The following is an 18,809-nucleotide window of genomic DNA, read 5'->3' as shown; positions in this document are numbered from 1 at the left end:
AGCATCTCCTGTGGCGTGCACGCAGGGAACGCTTTGTGTCCGGTCACCTTGCTTTGAAGAATGATTCTGAAGTAAATTTCCTCTTGCTGCAATGATTCGATTATTACATAAAAATGCCATTGCAATCCTCCTGCTTTGTGCTTGCCAACTGCACAGCTTTAGAAAAGGGAATATGTGGCTAGAACAAATGGGCCAAATGGACCCCAGTTCCCGGTCCCTGTCTTTTGCTTCTGTCTTATCCACCTCTGTGTTCTCTTAGCTCCACTCGCTGCAATTTTGAGCCTAGATCTTCTGTCAGGTTTGCCACATCAACAGCTGTAATACTTAAGATGATGTAGTTAAACCTACGGTCCTAACCAGTGTTCAGCAGACATAGACATGGCCTATGGAGGAAGAACACAGAGAAACATTTTAGAAGAGAGAAGAGGAAGCAGTAAAACATCCTGCTTCTGGGAAAAACAAACCGGGGACTTTTCAGCCTCCCTGTCTGAAGGAGATGAAGTGCAACAAACGCATTAAAACAAAACTGGCATTCAGCATTCAATCAAACTAAGACAACTTCTTTCTTTACAGATCCACACAGGAACATCTGCACCAGCACCCTCGGTGTTGGCTACGCTCTCCAGTCCTGTAGCCCAGGGCTTGACGGCCACAGGGAAGATGGAGAAGCCTGGGCAGCCAGATGATGCTTTAGTCCATCCTCACTCCTCCGATGTGTTGCCCACAGTCAGCCTCATGCCAGGGAAAAGCACGACGAAGACGCCGACGGCTACTTCTGTGCCAAGTGGAGTTCCCACAAATGGCAGCGTTTCTACAGTCCAGACCAACACTGCTGCGTCCCCAGGTACTACTGCCACCACACCAGGTGAGGACCTCCAGTGCTCCAACAAGTGTCATCTGTTCAGGTTTTGTTGACAAGCCATTGCAGCATTGAAAAATACCAGATAATTTCAGAAGTTATGGGACCTTTGAAAAAGTGCTGAGCTGCATGCTTCAGCACACGTTCCGGTTGGACCCCGTGTGCTCATGAGGTCTGAGAATGGGACTTCGGCATCATAAATCTGCATGTGACCGTTGGATCTATTTCCAAGAGCAGCTTGAAAGTAATGGTGATATCCTAATTTCCCAAAGTGAAAGTTGAGGTGTGGTGCAAAGCATAGTGCCGTGAAGCATTCCTTCAGTAGTCTTGACACACCGCTATCTATCAAGCTGAGCAGAAACCTTAATGTCTGCTCAAAATGGGGTGTAACTGATTCTTTTCCGTCCCTGAAATGTCAATGCACAGTCCAGCCATGGCAAACAGTGTCCTTGGCCATTAGCCCATGCTTTGCTTTGCAGCAAAATGATGTTTCTCTTCACACTGGTGTTCCTTAAAACAAACTATTGAAAATGTATAAAAGCCAAAACGTGCTTTGGACAGCTCTGTTAACTCACCCAGGCCATTAGCCCACCCTGTAAGGAAGTGTGCTTCCAGTGAACGGTGCATACTGGTCGTGTGATATCTCAGAATCCAGTTAATCCTGTTTGCTGAAGTATTCACAGCTGAATTTCTTTTGAATTTAGGGTTCCTTTTCCTTACAAGGGAACAAATGGAAAGTGTAAAGGGAACACTGCATCCAAAGACATTTTTGGCAGGAAGCTGATTGGGTGCTTGTGCTAATAAATTAATACTCTTTTTAAGGGCCTACCCTCGCTAAAACTGGAAAATATATTTTTAAACGTCTCAGTGGCTCGTGTTGGAAAAGTAACGTAGCCAGGGCCTCCTTGTTTTGCTAAATAATACAAAGATGACGTGAAGGGTTGTTTTTCCAGGCAGGGTTTTAGGTTTTCGTCTGTTTGTTGTTTTTTGTGTCCTTTTCTTACTGAGATCAGATTTCTTTTTGCCTTGGAACTCTTTGCAGCTGAAAGACTGATGGAGTTCTAATATCTCAGGATCTGGATTAATTGGGAGGGGGAAAAAAGAATTTGATGAGTTTGTTTTATTCTAGTTAACTGGGTAATTCCAGTAGCTAATAAACAGATGGAAGAAAGGCTAAATGGCATTTTCTCCATCTTTTTTAACTTGGATTTTTTGTGCGTATTTCTGAAACATTGTCTTTGACAGGGTCAAACTAGGGTAAACCAACTTTAATTCCTATTTTGTATGCATAATTCCCAGGCCCAGTAATAAAAAGACAAAAAGAAAGCAAATGGCAAAGGAAGAGGAGGATGAGGAGGCCGAGAGGTACTCTTAAGAAATGTGGTCAACTTTCTGGTTACCTTAACGCTAATAACAAGCAGAAAAAAAATGTCACCAGCCATAGTTTTCAAGTCTCTATCCTGTAGTCTTTAAAAACATGCTCCCTGACAACTTATTTGAAATAGAATGTCAAGAAAATGCTTAAGCAGGGGTTGAAATGAAAATATAAATAAACGCAACAGGTTTGTATTTTGAGTTTCCATACTCAGTGTGGTAGCTATGCATTTTTTTTTACAAAAATCTCTTCAGTCTCCAAGCAGTTTCTCAAAAAAATACCGTGGATTCTTCATATATTTGTGAAGATCTGAAATTGCAGTTTGGTACGTGGAGTGTTTGTCTTGCTGTGCCATGAGACTGCAGCTGGGTTCTCTGCCAAAAACCTGCCAGGGAAAACCCTTCCTGTCCTGCTGGAGCTGGGGGGGCAGCTTCCCCCTTACAGAGCCTGAGGGTCACGTTTCAGCTCTTAGGAAAAAGGAGCAGGAGCTGCACAGTATCTGCAAAGAGAGATGACTGAGTAATTTTGGGCTTGTCTTAAAATTGTAAAACCCTATTAGTGCTTTTGCATTAACAATGAGAGCGAAACCTGAAACGGCAGCTGTATTGAGTGACGGCATGTTTACAAAATACAGCCATTTGTAGCTGGTTTTTATTCCACAGATTCTGAAGCCAAGGCGGATTTTAGTACGTATCTGACTTTTTTTCCTGTTCCTCTTTCAATTCTGTGCTTCTCCCTCTCAGTTATGAAGGAGCTGGTGGTTTCTGCTGGAGACAGCGTCGAAGTGACCCTGCCAAAGAATGAAGTTCAGCTGAATGCGTTTGTGCTTCCTGAACCACCACCTCGTAAGGCTCCCCTGGGAATTCTGCTTAGGGCTTATAACGGTGGAATGGCAAATAGCATTGTATACAGCATTAAATAAGGACAATCTTGAAAATGTCTTTTATCAGAGAACACTTAACTGTAGAAATCTTTCATCCTGTGCTATTACCTCCTGCTGTCTCTCACAGAAAACAGCAATACACAAAAAAACATTGAAAATTCTACAAAGTCATTAGATTTGGGTGATGGCATATTCTCAAAGCGGTTAGTGAGGAAGCAGTGGATCTTCAGCATCTATTCATGATATTTGCTGATCGGTGACAAGCTGTCTTAGCAAGTGGTCTCTCGTTTGGTGGATTGAAATTTGATGTGCGGGGTTGATATGCTGAGGAACGCATTTCTATATGCTCCTCATTTCATCATGCGAATTGTTGCAAGTATTTGTAAAGTTTTTGTCTATAGCTCTGTCCACAATGGCAGCGGGAGACCGCGGCGGAGAGGCAAGCACGTTAGGTGTTGTGCAGCACCAGGGATAGATGAGACCCGTTCCTCTTCAAACACTGGCGTTATGTTCTGTCTGCAGGATTTGAGGGCACAATTTTTCTCTTATTAGCCTGAAGCTGTGATTGTTCCAAAGCTCTTTAATGCCTTAGAGGCTGAAAGACGGGTTTTGGCTCCAGAGTAAATGTGTTTAGAAGCACAGATTGTCTCTTTTCCTGGGTATATTCCCAAAAAGCTGCAGCCCAAATTCCAAGCTGTCGCATTTCTCCATAGTGCAGCAGAATGTGCCTTGTAAATGTTTAATACCTTTGCTTTTATTTAGCGTGGCAGAAAGGCAGTCTTTTAAAAACTAACATCTGGACTTTTTTTTTTTTTTTTAAGGAACCACTTATTCCTATGAGTGGGAATTGATTACTCATCCAAAAGACTACAGTGGAGAAATGGAAGGGAAGCACTCCCAGACCCTTAAGTTATCTAAGGTAAAGCTTTTGCTGCTTAGTATCCTGTTGTGTGAAATGCCAAGTGGAGAAGACGAGGACCCTGGCAGCCAGGAAAGACTCGTGTGTGGTTTCAGGATGAATAGGAAATTGCATGATGGGCAGGCAGCCAACATTAGACTGCAAGCCCTCTTCTAAGTCTCTTATAAAAAGGAGATTGATCTGGCATGAGGGGAAGAAGAAATTGATTTCAGAATCTAAAAGCTGCCTACAAGCAGTGTGTCAAGCCATACAAATGGCACAATTTAACATTAACAAAGGGTGGCAAATGTTTCTGCTACTGAAACATTCTGGTGGTCTGTTTAGGTCTGAAGCCTCGTACTACCCACTGAAAAAGGGACTTCCTGATTCCATTAATGAGAGCTGTGGACTGCCTTGTTGCACATCCCTGGCTGCTGCTTTTAGACAAGTTCTAACAGTGAAAGGATTGCCAGTTTCTGCACATGGGGATTCTTAACAAGGGAATGGCTTTAAATATTGTGTGAATGTACAGTTCTGTATTTGAGACGTTCCTTTGAGCATCTTGGATTCTGCTGCGCTCAGAAAAAATCTACAGGCTCCAGTCACGATATCATGCAGAGAAAAGCCCTTCAAAAGGAGCGTGTCTGTCTCTATCAGGGTTTCAGCCTTTTTGGATACCATGGTTGTTGTCCAGCAGTGACTCTTTGCCCTCTCTTATTGGTTCAACAGTGAACGATGAAGGGGCGACTGCCTGACTCATGTCGCCTAGAAGGAAGAGAATAAATTCTTTCCTTTGTAAAAGCACACAAGAAGAGATTTTCTTCTCTTACGTACAGCCTTTCTCATCTCAAATGCAATCTGCTAGTACAGATTCCTGTGGCCAGGCAACCTGAACTAATTTCTCTTATCTCTCTTCTGTTTGCCTATTGTGGCTAGAAAATAAAGCTTGACTGACAATTCTGTGGCACCTGTGTTAGAAAGAAATATTAGTCTTCGGTTTCTGCATAGCCATTGTAAACTAAAAGATACGTAACACCATTTGGCGTGGAAGCCGTCCCTTGCTGTGTATGCATAGGTTGCAGCATAATTGCCTGTTTTATGCTGCTGATGTACTTCTGTGCCAAAGCGTGGTAACTCGACCTTCTACTAGCTCCTGACAAGGTGCTACCATCCTGAAGGTAAATAAGCTTTTGTGTTTGTTTTCTTCCAGCTTACTGTTGGTCTGTACGAATTCAAAGTCGTTGTTGATGGGGAAAACGCACGTGGAGAGGGTTACGTGAATGTTACCGTAAATCCAAGTGAGTTGGTGGAATTGTGTCTTTCCTTAACTTTGTCTGTCTCTGGTACCTGTGTCATGGTGTTTTGCTTGTTTGACTGGACCCTGGTTTAGTAAAAATTCGTTGTACTGTGAACTCAGGATATTCATACGTGTATTAATTCATTTCCTGAGATCTGAAACTATTGCTAATACACGTAGCTATTTCTGCTATGCTGCATACGGGCCAACCACTCAATTGAAGAGCTGGAATACTGATACAAAAGTGCTTAGCAAATGCCTCACCCTGGAAGGCCACTGCTTCAATAAAAACTAACTGTAATGGGGTAAAAAGCTTATAGCAGCAGGAGCAAAAAAAGAAGGGAAGCCAGAGCTTTGAAGGTCCTTTGGAGGTTCTTTTCTTCCCTGTCCAGTAAAGAAGTGTTCCCAACCACAGGCAGGTTAAGTCAAATCTCATTCCTTACTGTAAGACGTGGTTTGCAGATGAGCTGGGGTAGATCAGTAGCTTGTGCTGACTGTCTCACCAGGTCTCACTCTTTAGATGGTCTGTGTAAAGAGGGAACCACCTTTTATGCAAAAAAGACTTTATTTTGCACACTTCAGCAAGACTTTTTCTACAACCTTTGTGGGCAAAGAAGTGTTCTTGCACTCCCTAAATTAGCAAGAGTGCAAGGCTGGCCTTTTGGATGCTGTTACTGATCACTTCCTTATAAGCAGTGAATCTGCAGCTGGCAGCATGCATCAAAATCATTCATTTTTCAGAGCAGCAGCCAAACTTTGGCAAGAAGCTCTAGGTGCTGCTCTGTTAGAATGGTCTGTGCTGGAATGCTTGACCCAGTATGGGAGAACTGATGCTGTGCAGCCATTTGCAGAGCACTACTGTGGCAGTTCACCTCCTTGCTTTTTTAAATTTAAAGTTTGTTAGCACTGTTTCCCCGCATCGGTGCATAACTTGTTGAAAGCACGAATCACTGTCCTTGATTGTGCCCCTCTCTGCAGTCGGTCTGCTCAGTGGCTGTCTTGGAGCTGCGTGGCACAGCAATTCCACGCTTTGGACTCCTCTCCTGGACTCGCTGACTGCAGGACAGAGAGGGTAGATGGGGCTGGGGAGAGGAAAGAGGATGTGCAATATGTGTTCTGCTTGCTACTCCTGGTGCACAAAGGCAGAGTCGTTTTGCAGAGTTCCTTGGACAGGGCTTTGTATCGTGATCTGCCTGTAGATGTCATTGTAACAGCTCGGTTGTTGTTGCAGAGCCTCGGGTGAATCAACCCCCTGTTGCCATCGTGTCCCCACAGTTCCAGGAGATTTCACTGCCAACCATTTCAACTGTTATCGATGGCAGCCGTGAGTACCCACTGTTTTAAATGCAGTAGTTTAGCAAGCCTGGTTTCTGTGTGTTTGCTTCTGAGCTGGCCCTTTGGGTTAAGTTTAAGAGGCACTGGCTGCGACACTGTCAAACATGCTTTAGTGAAAAGAATCAGCTTCTCTTGCCAGGAAAGGGGAATACACACATGACAGCACCTCTCCATGTTTCCTTTTGAAGGACACTGGCCTGAGTCAATCTCCTAAAAAAGGAAAAGCTCTAGAGGTTGCTGCTCAGAATAAAAAAAAATTACTGTCGGTCAAAATTATTGTTCTCTTATGTTAAGCTTCAGACGTGTTAGTTAGCCAACACACCGCCTTTACTCATTCTGGCCCACACTAGAGCTTTTCAGGAATCTCTTTAAATATGTTCAGGTTGTCTTACTCCCAACTCATATCATTTTGTTAGTGTTTTATTTTGGGGAGATTTTTTGTCTTCCCCCAGCACACATGCTGACCTGGGAGTACGGGTGTTCGAGTAGACCTGTGAAACAGGGTAGAGGAGGGTGTACAGTTTGGGTATCTGAGCAGAACAGACACCTCTGGGCTTGGGCCAAAAATGCCTTTGCCCACTAAGCCCAATACTGAAGTAGGGGACTGAACATCTGGGTTTTATGAAGCAGCATTTTCCAATTCCTTGTGTATGTATTTTCTTCCATAATTGAAACAGAAAGCACTGATGATGATAAAATTGTCAGCTATCACTGGGAAGAGCTGAAGGGTCCTTTGCGGGAGGAGAAGGTTTCTAGCAATACTGCCATATTGACGCTGACCAACCTGGTACCTGGGAATTACACGTTCAGGTAGGTTATACCTGGAAGAGTTGATCAGTTCTCATCCTTGAAGAGTAAAATTTACAAGATTCCTGAAGTGTTAGTGTGGTTTCAAAAAAAAAAACAAACCCAACTAAACGAAGTAAAACAAAAAGAACCAAAACAAAACAAAACAAAAAACCAACATGGCAAGAACTCTTATTTTGTGATGTACTCTCTACACTTTCAGGTGGTTTCATAGCTTTTCACTTCAGAGGAGATAAGCTACCCAGCTACCTTTTATTCTTAAGCTGTAGCGCTGGTTTGAGATGATGGCAGAAGGGAACGTATGGTCTGCCAAAGCTGCAAAATGTCTCTTGAAATGTCAAATCTAAACTGTTTGGGTAAAGGCTTAGGAAGAAATGCAGTCTTGCATCCAGTTTTTAAATGCAGTGTGTTTGTCCCAGATAAGTGAAGGAGGCCTAGTGGTTTTCTGCACATACCCGAGTAATAGATAATAGCCGATTTTACTTTAATATTTGTTCTATGTTTTTCCTTTGGTCTGCATTTTGGTGTGATGTCCGTGCACTGCATCAGCACATCTACTTAAAATAAACCTGAGTACCTGTAACTGAACACTGTTTTCTTCTTAAGCAGTTGGTATTTGAACTAATCAGATGGACGTTCAGATCTAGATTTAGCAGAAAGCAGTTCTGTTTTGTGGTACGAGCCTACCCGAGGACGCGTACTGTGTTCAGGCACTTGTGGGTTAGTAATGAACTTCTGTGCCCACGTTAATGAGCATCTGCTGTTGGGAGGCAGTGTCACACTCAGGGAGGTCTTTTCCATCGCAGCTGGGTATGTGAAAGCTGATGATCTTTCGCTAGCACAGTTTTGTCTTGGTAGCCGGTAGTTCAAGTGAGAGATGGACATGACTCTTGAATTTTTTGCATCTTTGAGACTGATAATTGGGCATTTCAGGGAAGTTTCTATTCAGAAAAAGCACAGTTGCCTCAGACCATAGGATTTTTTCACTTCTTTAAAAAAATTACTATCCCGTGTTAAGTTTTTAACTCTTCTTTTGCATTTCAGTTAACTCCAGCCAGTGTTTTGTATTCAGTTCTGATAAGCATGACTATTCACTGCTTTCTCTTTGGGTTTTTTTCTCCACTCATCAGCCTAACAGTAGTGGACTCGGATGGCGCCAGCAACTCCACCACTGCAAACTTGACTGTGAACAAAGCAGTGGATTATCCTCCAGTGGCAAATGCGGGCCCAAACCAAGTGATCACCCTGCCTCAGAACTCCATCACCCTCTACGGGAATCAGAGCACCGATGATCACAGCATCGTCAGCTACGAGTGGCTCCTCAGCCCGAACAGCAAAGGGAAGGTGATGGAGATGCAGGTCAGTGCAGATCTCCTGTGCTCATCCTGGATTACTCGCTAGCTGGCTTTTTTTCTATAATAAAACCATTTTTAATTGACTGTTAGCAAACTTTTCTTATAATCCTGCAGAATAAGCATGTGATGATTAAATGTATACTTAAGACTAAATCCATGTGAAGCTGATATTGACTTAGTGGCTGAGCTGGAGTGCACCAGTCTAGCTAGAGGTTTTCACTGGCATCCTGTTTCTTTTCTTGAGCAATGCAGTTTTAAATACTGCTCAAGAACTGGGGGGTTGAGAGAGATGGGAACGTGATGGCTTTGGATTCTGATGTCCCATAGAGCAGGTCTCAGCCCAACTCGATCGCACCCATATATCTCGCTTTTCCATGTCATCGTTTTTTCTTTTGACGATTATTACTACTGCCAAATTTATGGAATAGGAAAGTCCATGAATCAGGTTCTCAATGTGTATGATTTGTACAGGGCTCCCCAGAGGTTTTGCTTGAGTTGTTATCTATTGAATCTTAAAAGGTCTGAACACCTGTATGGCATTAGTCTTGTTACATTCCACAACAGTGTCCTTGTTGCTCTGCATAAACGTACCTGTAAGTGCCTTGCATGCTTAAGCGGCCCAGACTTCTGGCCTCATAGCAGGAGTTAATAATAAGCCCCAGAATCTGCTGATAATCGTTGTTTTAGAAGCAGAGTCTTCTGATCTATCATCATCTGTGTAAGGATTCTTCTTAATACGTGAATATGTTTTCTCAAAGGGGGTGAGGACACCAGTCTTGCAGCTCTCTGCAATGCAAGAAGGTGATTACACTTACCAGCTGATAGTGACGGATTCTGCTGGGCACCAGTCCACCGCAGAGGTCACTGTGATAGTCCAGCCGGGTAAGCTGCCTTTAGCTGCTTTTTTTGCCACTTCCATTCCAGGGGTTAGAGGTGAGCATCGATCTGCCAACGTACTCCAGATTTTATGGTAGCTTTGTGTTTCCTTCAGAAAAGCTGCTCTAATTTAGGACCGTTCTGGGCTGGTATATTGCTGATAAACCAACAAAAGAAAGTTTCTAGAAATACTGCCTTTCTAGGCTGTTCTCTTCTTTTACACAAAGTAGTCTAATGACATTATCCCACCATAATGGCACAATCGTATTTCCAAGCAGCTGCCTCTGCCCACAGTGCTTGGTCCTGGGACAGGAGCAGGAAAAGTGGAGTAATGCTTACAGAATGAGAGCAAAAATCACAGCTCTTTGATTTCCTTCTCATTTTATTGCAGATGTGTGAATGAAACGCTGACCTGAACTCGTAACTGCTTTTAACCTCACATTCTCTGAGTACAAAGTTCAGATAATGGGCAAGAAAAATACTAGGGATCATGTAGAAGCTTCATAATGCTGGGGTTTTAAGCTCCGCCTTTTATGGCATGTGTATGAAAAATATTGCAATCCTTTTTCAGAGAACAATAAGCCCCCGAAGGCAGATGCTGGTCCAGATAAAGAATTAACTCTTCCTGTGGACAGCACCACTCTAGATGGCAGCAAGAGCTCAGATGACCAGAAGATAGTCTCCTTTCTTTGGGAAAAAACACGGTGTGTATCATCTTCCAGACTGTTCTTAAGCAAGTGTCTAGATCTTTCATTTAAAACAAGACACACAGCCACATAGTTCCCTTGCGTTAAATACTGGTCACATCAGGCCTGACAAGCTTTACCAGTGACTAGAATGAGACAAGGATCTATGTTTAATCAGAGGGAGGTGGAGTTTTGTTTGAGCATTAGAAATACTTTTGCCTTCATCTCTAGGCCTGACTCCCGTTCTCAGCATGGCTGTGGCATATAAAGGAGACGGGCCATGTTTGAATCACAGCAGTGTAATGTGGTCTTGGCTGTATGAAGGGACTGACTCTTGTAATCAAATAACAGCAGGGCCTTCTAACTTGATCCTTTTGCAGCATGTTTGAATAGGCAGTGTTGTTTTCTTCTCGTTGTCATGCTTCCCTTCAGACTATAAATTCCCTGAAGTGCTTTAGGGGATTCAGGGAAAAAGCCTGTGAGCAACTTGCAGGAGCTTTTTCTGTTTGCTAATGCAAAGTCTGTGCAAGCCTCTTATAAATGAAGGAACTATTTTTGCACTCTGCCTTTTCTTTAAAATATTGCTTTATTGTGCAGTTCACAAGCCAATTTTGCTGAAAGTACCACTTTTTGTAAACCCTACTTAAATGCTGGTATCAGTGCTCCCCTGGTTTAAAAATAACCAAAACACTAAACCACCAGAAATTATGCTTTTTGTTCCAAATGTTCCGCTTACTCTTTTTATTATCTTACTGTAACCGGAGAAAATAATTTTGCTTTTTGGCATGGACTCTGTATTTCCAGGCGACTGGCTGTTTGCACCCCGTAAATTCTGCTTGAGCCTCCTGTTTGGCTTGAGGCTGGCTCCCATGGTCCGCGCAAAGTTTAAGTTCATCCTCTTGTGCTTTGATTAGGGGCCCAGATGGTGTCAAGCTGGAGAATGCCAACAGCAGCATTGCCACTGTAACAGGCCTTCAAGTTGGGACGTACGAGTTTACTCTGACAGTTAAAGACGAGAAGAACTTGCAGAGCCAAAGCTCGGTCAACGTCATTGTCAAGGAAGGTACGTCCAGCCATGAGCAGAGCTGCCGGAGACCCAGGTTATCTCTGAGCAGTTCAGCAAACCCTGTGTTCAGAGGCACAATAAGAGCAAGGGATGGGTGAAAAATAACGTGGAGAGCACTGAAACGGCCTTATTTAAATCAGGGATTTACCCCTTTCTGGAGGGAACAGTATCTTCAGCTGAATCCCACAGTGTGTAATTTCCTTCTCTTCCCCCAGGGTTAGATGGGGATTTCCAGGTTACAGGGGAGATCTAATGCTGTAGTTTTTTTGTTGGGCTTTAACAGATTTTTCTCCAACTGTTTTCTTTCTGTTTGCTTAGAGATAAACAAGCCGCCAGTTGCAAAGATTGCTGGTAACGTTGTCATCACCTTGCCCACAAATACAGCCGAGTTGGATGGATCAAAGTCCTCTGATGATAAGGGAATCGTCAGCTACTTGTGGACCCGGGACGAGGGGAGCCCTGCAGCTGGGGTGAGGTTTCTCTTTTAAATGGCAGTCTGCAGCATCATAAAAGTCAGCGAGAGGTAGCGTTGACAGCTCCTGAGGAAATGTAAAGCTGATGGGTGCACCTGTTACCTTTTAGTGATAGCCTTAAGTATGATGATATATCACGCTAGTCTGATCCTTTGTTTCTGATGCTTATTTTGCTCTGCCTTCCAGGAAGTCTTAAATAATTCAGACCATCATCCTGTCCTTCTCCTGTCCAATCTGGTAGAAGGGACCTACACATTCCACCTCAGAGTAACAGACGCCAAAGGAGAGAGCGATGTGGAAAGGAGCACAGTGGAGGTCAAACCTGGTGAGTCCGGGTTTTGTGCTGTGCCATGTTTGTCTGCGGTGCATTCGCAAGCCCTCTGTTTGTCTACAGCGTACTGAGATTAAAACATGTAATCTAGTCCAGCTCAGAACTGTAGAAGGTCAAAAGTTTTGGGGGATGTGATTGTATTTTCATGTGGTTCTTGGGGGCTCACTCTTACCGTTGCCATTACCTGTGAAAATCATAGACTTGTATCCCTTCCTACAGTGAGGTTCTGTAATTTTGTGTTCAGAGATTCTGGAAAGATAATAGAAACCTGACTTGTACCCAGACTGTTAAATAGAAGTTCTAAGATCTGTGTTATCTACCCTCTCACTAGATCCTAGGAAAAATAACCTCGTGGAGATGATTCTGGATGTTAATGTCAGCCAGCTGACCGAGAGGCAGAAGGGTATGTTCATCCGACAAATAGGCGTTCTGCTGGGGGTCCTCGACTCGGACATTACCGTGCAGAAGATCCAGCCGTACACCGAACAAAGGTAGGGTTTGTCTGTGAGTGTACATGGGGGGGATTGCATAAAGGTTTTGTAAACCAAGAGGTATTTTCTCTTGGGAAGCAGATTGGACAATCAGAACACGTGGAGATTTTGCTTAAAATGGATGTTCCTGCTTACTTGGGTCAGAGAAGGTCTTGGCCAAGCAGGTCTTGGGTATCTTCCCCTCTGGAGATAGTGCATTGTCCTCAAAAGCTGTTTGCTGCTGCTAATGTCTCTGCTCCCAAATCTATAAAATAAGAACTAATCTGATTTGGTTTTGAAAATTGTGAAGACTATCTGAAGTATGTTCTACAACTGGACAGATAATGGGGCTTGGTACAGGGTGGTTTGGTGAAGGACTGACGCCAGACCAGAGGTGGTGGTGTAGCAATGCCCTCAGCAGCAGCCCTGCATGCCAGCTTTGTGATATTACGTTAGCTTTACTGCCTACGCAACTGCTTCAATTTAATGTAAAATAAAATGTTGAAAGCCAATGTAATTTTTGTTTGAAGAGATAAGGAAAACTTGGGTTTGATTGCTGTTCAGCTTACAATAAACTACAGCTGGTCTCTTCTAAACAAGTGGAAGTTTGCTTATAGGCAGGGCTGTTGGCCAGGGTCGAGTTGCCGGCCTGGACAGTGTTGCTCAGCTCCAAGTACAGCAGCCAGCAAGACATACAAGGGATGGTTTAGCCCAGCTGGATCCTGCCCATGCTGCTTTGGCATGAAAGTACTCGATCGAGGTTAGCTTTCCCCCTCTGTACAAATGGCTGGTCTGGGAAGTTCACTGTTCTGCAGAAAACTTCAGCGACTGGCGCTGTAGTGTTGTCACAGCAACAGCTGCACATATCTCCATACTAACAGCGGCCCATCGTACTGTAGGTGTGTTTGAGGATGCCTGAGCATGCATGTGAGTGGCACGGCAACAAACTTATCGAGGGCAGAGTGGTAATTTGCTGAAATAAGTGCAATATTGCACTTATTTTTTACTAAAAATGGAGTAGTTTTAAGGTAGATAAAGCACTGAAAAAGATTTCAGAGACATGCTTAAAGTCATGCAGCAAGTCAGCAATAAATCTGCAGTTATACTTCAGACACTCGTGAGTTCAGTAATGTATCGATTCCTTCGTGTCCACGTTGCCTGCTGTAGCAGTAAAATTAGAATTCATTGTCCGTGCAAACCTAAAGAGCGCAGCCAGCAGTTTCTGTGGTAATATTACCTTTCTATCTCTGCCATGACCAGGCCGGTTGCCGTTGTTCTTCACTGTGTAAGGCAGGTAAGGGATTCTTGTAATTAATGCTTCATTTGTTTATATGTTTATTACGTAGACAGAACAGTGGGAAATGTTATAAAAGAGCAGAGATTATTTTCAGACAGATGGCTTTAAGATCCCATTTTTGCCTCAGCTATCAAAGTAACTTGTACTGTTTAAAAAAGATCTTTTTCCCCCGGCTGCTGCTTTTTTCACATACTCTGAGGGCTTCACTAATATGATTTTGACTCATAGGCTTACTGGTAATAATAAATCTGAAACATCCAAGCATCCTTTTGCGGATCTGCAGGAGATACAGGGCTCTGCAGGGCTAGCAAGCCTAGGGGAGCAAGTTCTTCTATCATAAAGCTAATGCAATAAAAGATGCAGAATACAGGATTCTCAACACCTGTGCTTTTTTCTGGCTATAACACTTTGCGCATTCAAACTAACCTTCGCAAAAGACTGTAAACTTTCATTGTCTTCTCTGATCTTGGAGCTCTGTGCTGAGCGGTGAAATGAGCCCCCAATTTCCATGTGTAGGAAGGTCTGAGGATCTCACAGTGAGGGAGGGAGGAGATTATGAAAATGGCAGGACCTTAAAGTTTTGGGGAATTTCATGCTTAGCATGAACGTGCAAAGATGTACTTGGTGGCATTTGGAACTAGACTTGACAAAACCATTAGCAAACTCAGGAACAGTCCAGGCCGAGCTTTGAAAATATGGATGAATCAGATGTCCCAAAGGGTCTTCTACTGTGTGACCGGGTCTACTGTTATTGCTTCCAAGATGGAGACAGAAGTCTGGTCTTCAAATAGACTTGGGATTCTGAATAAGTCCGTCTAATGACAGACTGGGGAGAATGGCTCTCTGCCCGATGTTTGGAGAAGCAGCAGATAATTGTTTTTATCTGACTTCTAGCACGAAGATGGTGTTTTTTGTGAAGAACCAGCCTCCCCATCAGATATTCAAAGGACGAGAGGTAGCCTGGACCCTAAAAAACGAACTACGGAAACAACAGTCAGACTTCCTCATCTTTCGGGCATTAGAAATTAACACAGTCAGTAAGTAAGAGTCACTGTGGTACAAGTTAACATCTTTTCCTTTCTTCTCAGATGCCTGCAAGAATAATGACCTTCGTGTGTGCTAAAACACCTGGGTGCGCACAGACATACGCTCACTCCAGTAGCTTTCATATGTTAGAAAATGGGAAACAGAAAAATAAGTCTGCTAGACGATCCATTAATCAGTTATTTACCAATTGATTCTGTCTATTCACTATTCAACTTCATATAAATAAATGGTTACTTGTAACGTTGCTGGGAAGATAAAAATTCACAAAATCAAAAGCAGATTGATGCTTATGAAACTAAAATAAAGCGTTAATGGAATGCAGCCAATGAAATGAGTGTCATAATGAAAACAATAAAACCACAGATCTTGGTAGCTGTGAACATACTAATTTCCTCTCTAGCACATACATCAATCTGAAGGAAATGTTTCCCTTCAGTTTTTTACAAGTTTACATTAGAGCTGTTTTTCTTTTATGAGCGCCATCCTGAGGATCATGTGCTAATCAGTTAGATATTTTACACTAGAATTATGTGAAGTAATTATTTTCATGATTTTCTGATCTTACGGTTTTGTGGCCTTCAAAAGCCACTCTTCAGTTCTGTTTGGTCCCTTTAAAGGATCTATTTGTTTCTTGTGTATCTCATGGGCTGTGTTCAAATTTGAAAATCAAAACCTTACTTAAAAATACTTAACAAATACACAAATTCCATAACTTCTATAGCAAAATCATGATTTATCAGGCAAAATTGTCTTAGCGTGTTACGTCTGTTACATTGTGAGTGAAGCAGGACTTTCTGATTCGGCATGAGACCTAGGTGCTTATGTTTGCACTTCTTAGATCTAAGCCAAGAGGATGAACTACAGAGTGACGAGATTCAAGTTAGAGCCCTATGGGGGCTGGCGGTGTTGTAACTGTGGGAACTGTACTGTCCCATTTTTGCCTCACGTGTGAGTCATTTAGTTCACTTTGCTGGTTTTGGTCCCTAGCGTGTCAGCTGAACTGCTCTGAGCACGGTCGCTGTGACTCCTTCACCAAGCGTTGCATCTGTGACCCCTTCTGGATGGAGAACTTCATCAGGGTGCAAATGGGGGACGGCGAAAGCAACTGTGGTACGTGCACCCTCCCTGGGATTGTTCACCTTTGGAAAGCAAACAGTGTTTGAAGCCCCGGGCAGGCAGAGTAAGAGGTACCCACCTTCTCCCAGTGTCTGTGACATGACGCTTACACAGGGAGATAGTCCCTGCCCTGATCTCGCCACACGTTACCTTCTAGGCCGGTGATACTTGATAGAGAAGCGACTCCTCTTCACACGCTCTCAGTGAACACTCACTAAGAGTTGTGTCCATTCTTAGTGTATAAATCACACCTATTTTCTGTCGTGCTCCTGCAGAGGCTTTCCTGCCACAGGAAAGCAAATTTTATAAATAACACACATTGAAAAACGCCCTTGTGAGTGAGTCCGCACACTGGATCTCAAGCCTCTGGCTTCCGTAGGTGAGTTAGCGGCGCTGTCAGTGATGGACACTAACCTCTCATTCTGCGAAGGGTCAGGCCTTTTTTCTTTCCCAAGAACAGTCATCTAAAGCGCACACTGTCAACTGTATGAGGTGCCAAAACGTCTTTATCTCTGGGGTGTTTTGCTTTCAGAGTGGAGTGTGCTGTATGTGATCATTGCATCCTTCGTCATTGTGGTTGCCTTTGGAATCTTCTCCTGGATGGTGATCTGCTGTTGCAAGAGGTGGGACTGAGGCCATAACCCCCACTGTATCGGTGCTTCAGGGCCAAGTAGCTGCATTAGGAGGTGAAAGATTCAAACCCATTGTCCCAGCAGGTCATCTGCTTGGCCCTGGGACGTTAGTTTTTGTCACTCAGTGATTCGTGTGGAACGTTGAGGTCCTAGAACTCTGGGTTCAGTTAAGAAGCAAGATTTGGATTAGCCTATGAATGTGCAACTAAAGCTACGTTTTTCATGTTTTGCTTTGGGATATGAACGTAATCTGAAATAAGCAAGTACTCTAGCTTTGAAGGTCAGAGTTCTTTTTCTTCTGGCTTTTTTAGAAATGGCCTGCCTCTTAATTCCTTTTCTTCCCCTTTAGACGAAAAGGAAAATCCAAAAGAAAAAGCAAATACAAGATTTTGGATGCAACGGATCAAGAAAGCCTGGAGTTAAAACCAAATCCCAAAGCAGGTAAAACATGAGAGGGAAGAGCTCAGCGTTTCCAGAATGCTGACTAAGAACACTCTTCCTCAGTGGACTTAAAATCACAGAGTGAAACAAACGTGTTGTTAGGCACTGACAGATGAGTCTCAGAAGATCTAAGGGCTTGTTTCAGGTCTGTAGACAGGGTATTTAGTCACGTTATCTAACTCCTTGGTTTAGAAATTGGGGCTGAAACTGGCCTGGTCCTGATGTCTCCACTTCCTATCGTAGAAGTAGTAAGTGGATGCATGTAATCTGTGCCCAAAACTGGGTCTTGACTATAACTTCTCTTGTTCAAAAGTTTCCCGCTCTGTTCAGGGAGTTTGCTTCTTGCCAATATGCAATTCCTTGGCCTTGCTCTACAGCAAAGCATGAAGTCAGTGTCACTAAGCTGTTCACTAAACTGATGGACTTTGGCTAGTAAGCAAAGGGGCAGCGAGCAACCTGAAAATACTCATGGCCTGGAGAGAGCAAGGTTCATCTCTGCCCCCGTATTCTCCCACCCCAAATGACTTGTTTATAAATTTATTCATTCTTGTCCTTGTGGGCATCAGGCTCTGAAAGTTTCACATTTTAGCTCATCCTCTAATTTTTCCAGGAAACAGAAGATGCTTATCTCAGGGGGGAGACCCATGAAGTCCTCAGTGTGGCTACAGGCCCATTCCAGAAAGGCAGTTATTTGTCTTCAGTGTTCTTAGCCAGCATTTTCCTGTCCGCATTGCTGTCCTCAAGAGTGCTTGTCAGGTGCTTTGCAGAGATCGTTGAGTTATTTCAGGCTGGAGCATTTTTGCTGTGATTGTATCTGATACCTGAACCGAGTGTGGTCACCTGCTGACTGACCAGGAAAGGAGGGAGATGTGGGAAAGGATGTGCAAACAGCCCCCCAAATGCTGGGGAGCACTTCAGCTGTGGAAATACATGTTTCAAATAAGAGTGTGCACCTTGGTTTTGTTTAGAGGAGGGGTTATTTTAGCTGTGTGTGGAAAATAGTCCCTTATCCTTGATCAGTGGTGGAAAAATATCTGCTCATCCTAGTGTTATCCCATTTAATGGCGTTCCGGCAAAGTGAACGGTGCCTAACGCCAGCGTTGGAGGGCATTGCTGCGACGGAGCTGAGCAGACAATTCCTCTGAGAACCCGGCCATCCCAACTGCGCAAATACAGATACCCTTGAAGAAAACCCGGGTGTTTTTTCCTCCCTCAGCACCCAACTCTGCTTTAATCTGACCATCTGTCACCTCGCACAGAAGAGCCCCACTGTTAAATAAAGGGCTCATTGTTCTGCAGTCTGTAGCAAATGTGCCTCAACCGTTTGCTCTCTGGTAACCAAACTCATCTTGCTTCTTCTGAGGCTGGCTGCTGACTAAAGTCTTTTTCCCTGCTAGGTATGTCCAGGGAGCATTCCGCTAACAGAGAAAATGTTGCAGTTCTCCATTAAGGAAAAGCTAAATTTAAATATTTCCTCTGCTGACAATATCAGTAAATGTGTCTCTCCTGTCCCTGTGCATTAATCTAAATTCAGCCTGCTAATTTATCTTTCTTCCCTTGCAGGC

At 43.6% G+C, this 18,809-nt stretch overlaps 1 protein-coding gene across 2 annotated transcripts in view; it reads left to right on the top strand.

Moving 5' to 3' along the window:
* KIAA0319L (KIAA0319 like) overlaps positions 1-18,809 on the top strand; it is a 33,349-nt gene that overhangs the window by 12,407 nt on the left and 2,133 nt on the right. For both annotated transcript variants that reach the window (XM_054223434.1, XM_054223433.1), the window contains 17 exons: positions 574-865; positions 2,978-3,079; positions 3,939-4,036; positions 5,226-5,313; positions 6,544-6,636; positions 7,325-7,457; positions 8,585-8,813; positions 9,568-9,691; positions 10,257-10,389; positions 11,286-11,434; positions 11,756-11,907; positions 12,097-12,235; positions 12,573-12,732; positions 14,903-15,045; positions 16,043-16,165; positions 16,704-16,794; positions 17,153-17,244. In XM_054223434.1, the coding sequence (XP_054079409.1) occupies positions 574-865; positions 2,978-3,079; positions 3,939-4,036; positions 5,226-5,313; positions 6,544-6,636; positions 7,325-7,457; positions 8,585-8,813; positions 9,568-9,691; positions 10,257-10,389; positions 11,286-11,434; positions 11,756-11,907; positions 12,097-12,235; positions 12,573-12,732; positions 14,903-15,045; positions 16,043-16,165; positions 16,704-16,794; positions 17,153-17,244 (2,341 nt within the window). The remainder of the gene's footprint in view (positions 1-573; positions 866-2,977; positions 3,080-3,938; positions 4,037-5,225; positions 5,314-6,543; positions 6,637-7,324; positions 7,458-8,584; positions 8,814-9,567; positions 9,692-10,256; positions 10,390-11,285; positions 11,435-11,755; positions 11,908-12,096; positions 12,236-12,572; positions 12,733-14,902; positions 15,046-16,042; positions 16,166-16,703; positions 16,795-17,152; positions 17,245-18,809) is intronic.

The sequence above is a fragment of the Rissa tridactyla genome, chromosome 18 (assembly GCF_028500815.1).
Source record: "Rissa tridactyla isolate bRisTri1 chromosome 18, bRisTri1.patW.cur.20221130, whole genome shotgun sequence".
In the NCBI taxonomy this organism is placed as follows: domain Eukaryota; kingdom Metazoa; phylum Chordata; class Aves; order Charadriiformes; family Laridae; genus Rissa; species Rissa tridactyla.
This window is presented reverse-complemented; position numbering and strand designations above follow the sequence as displayed.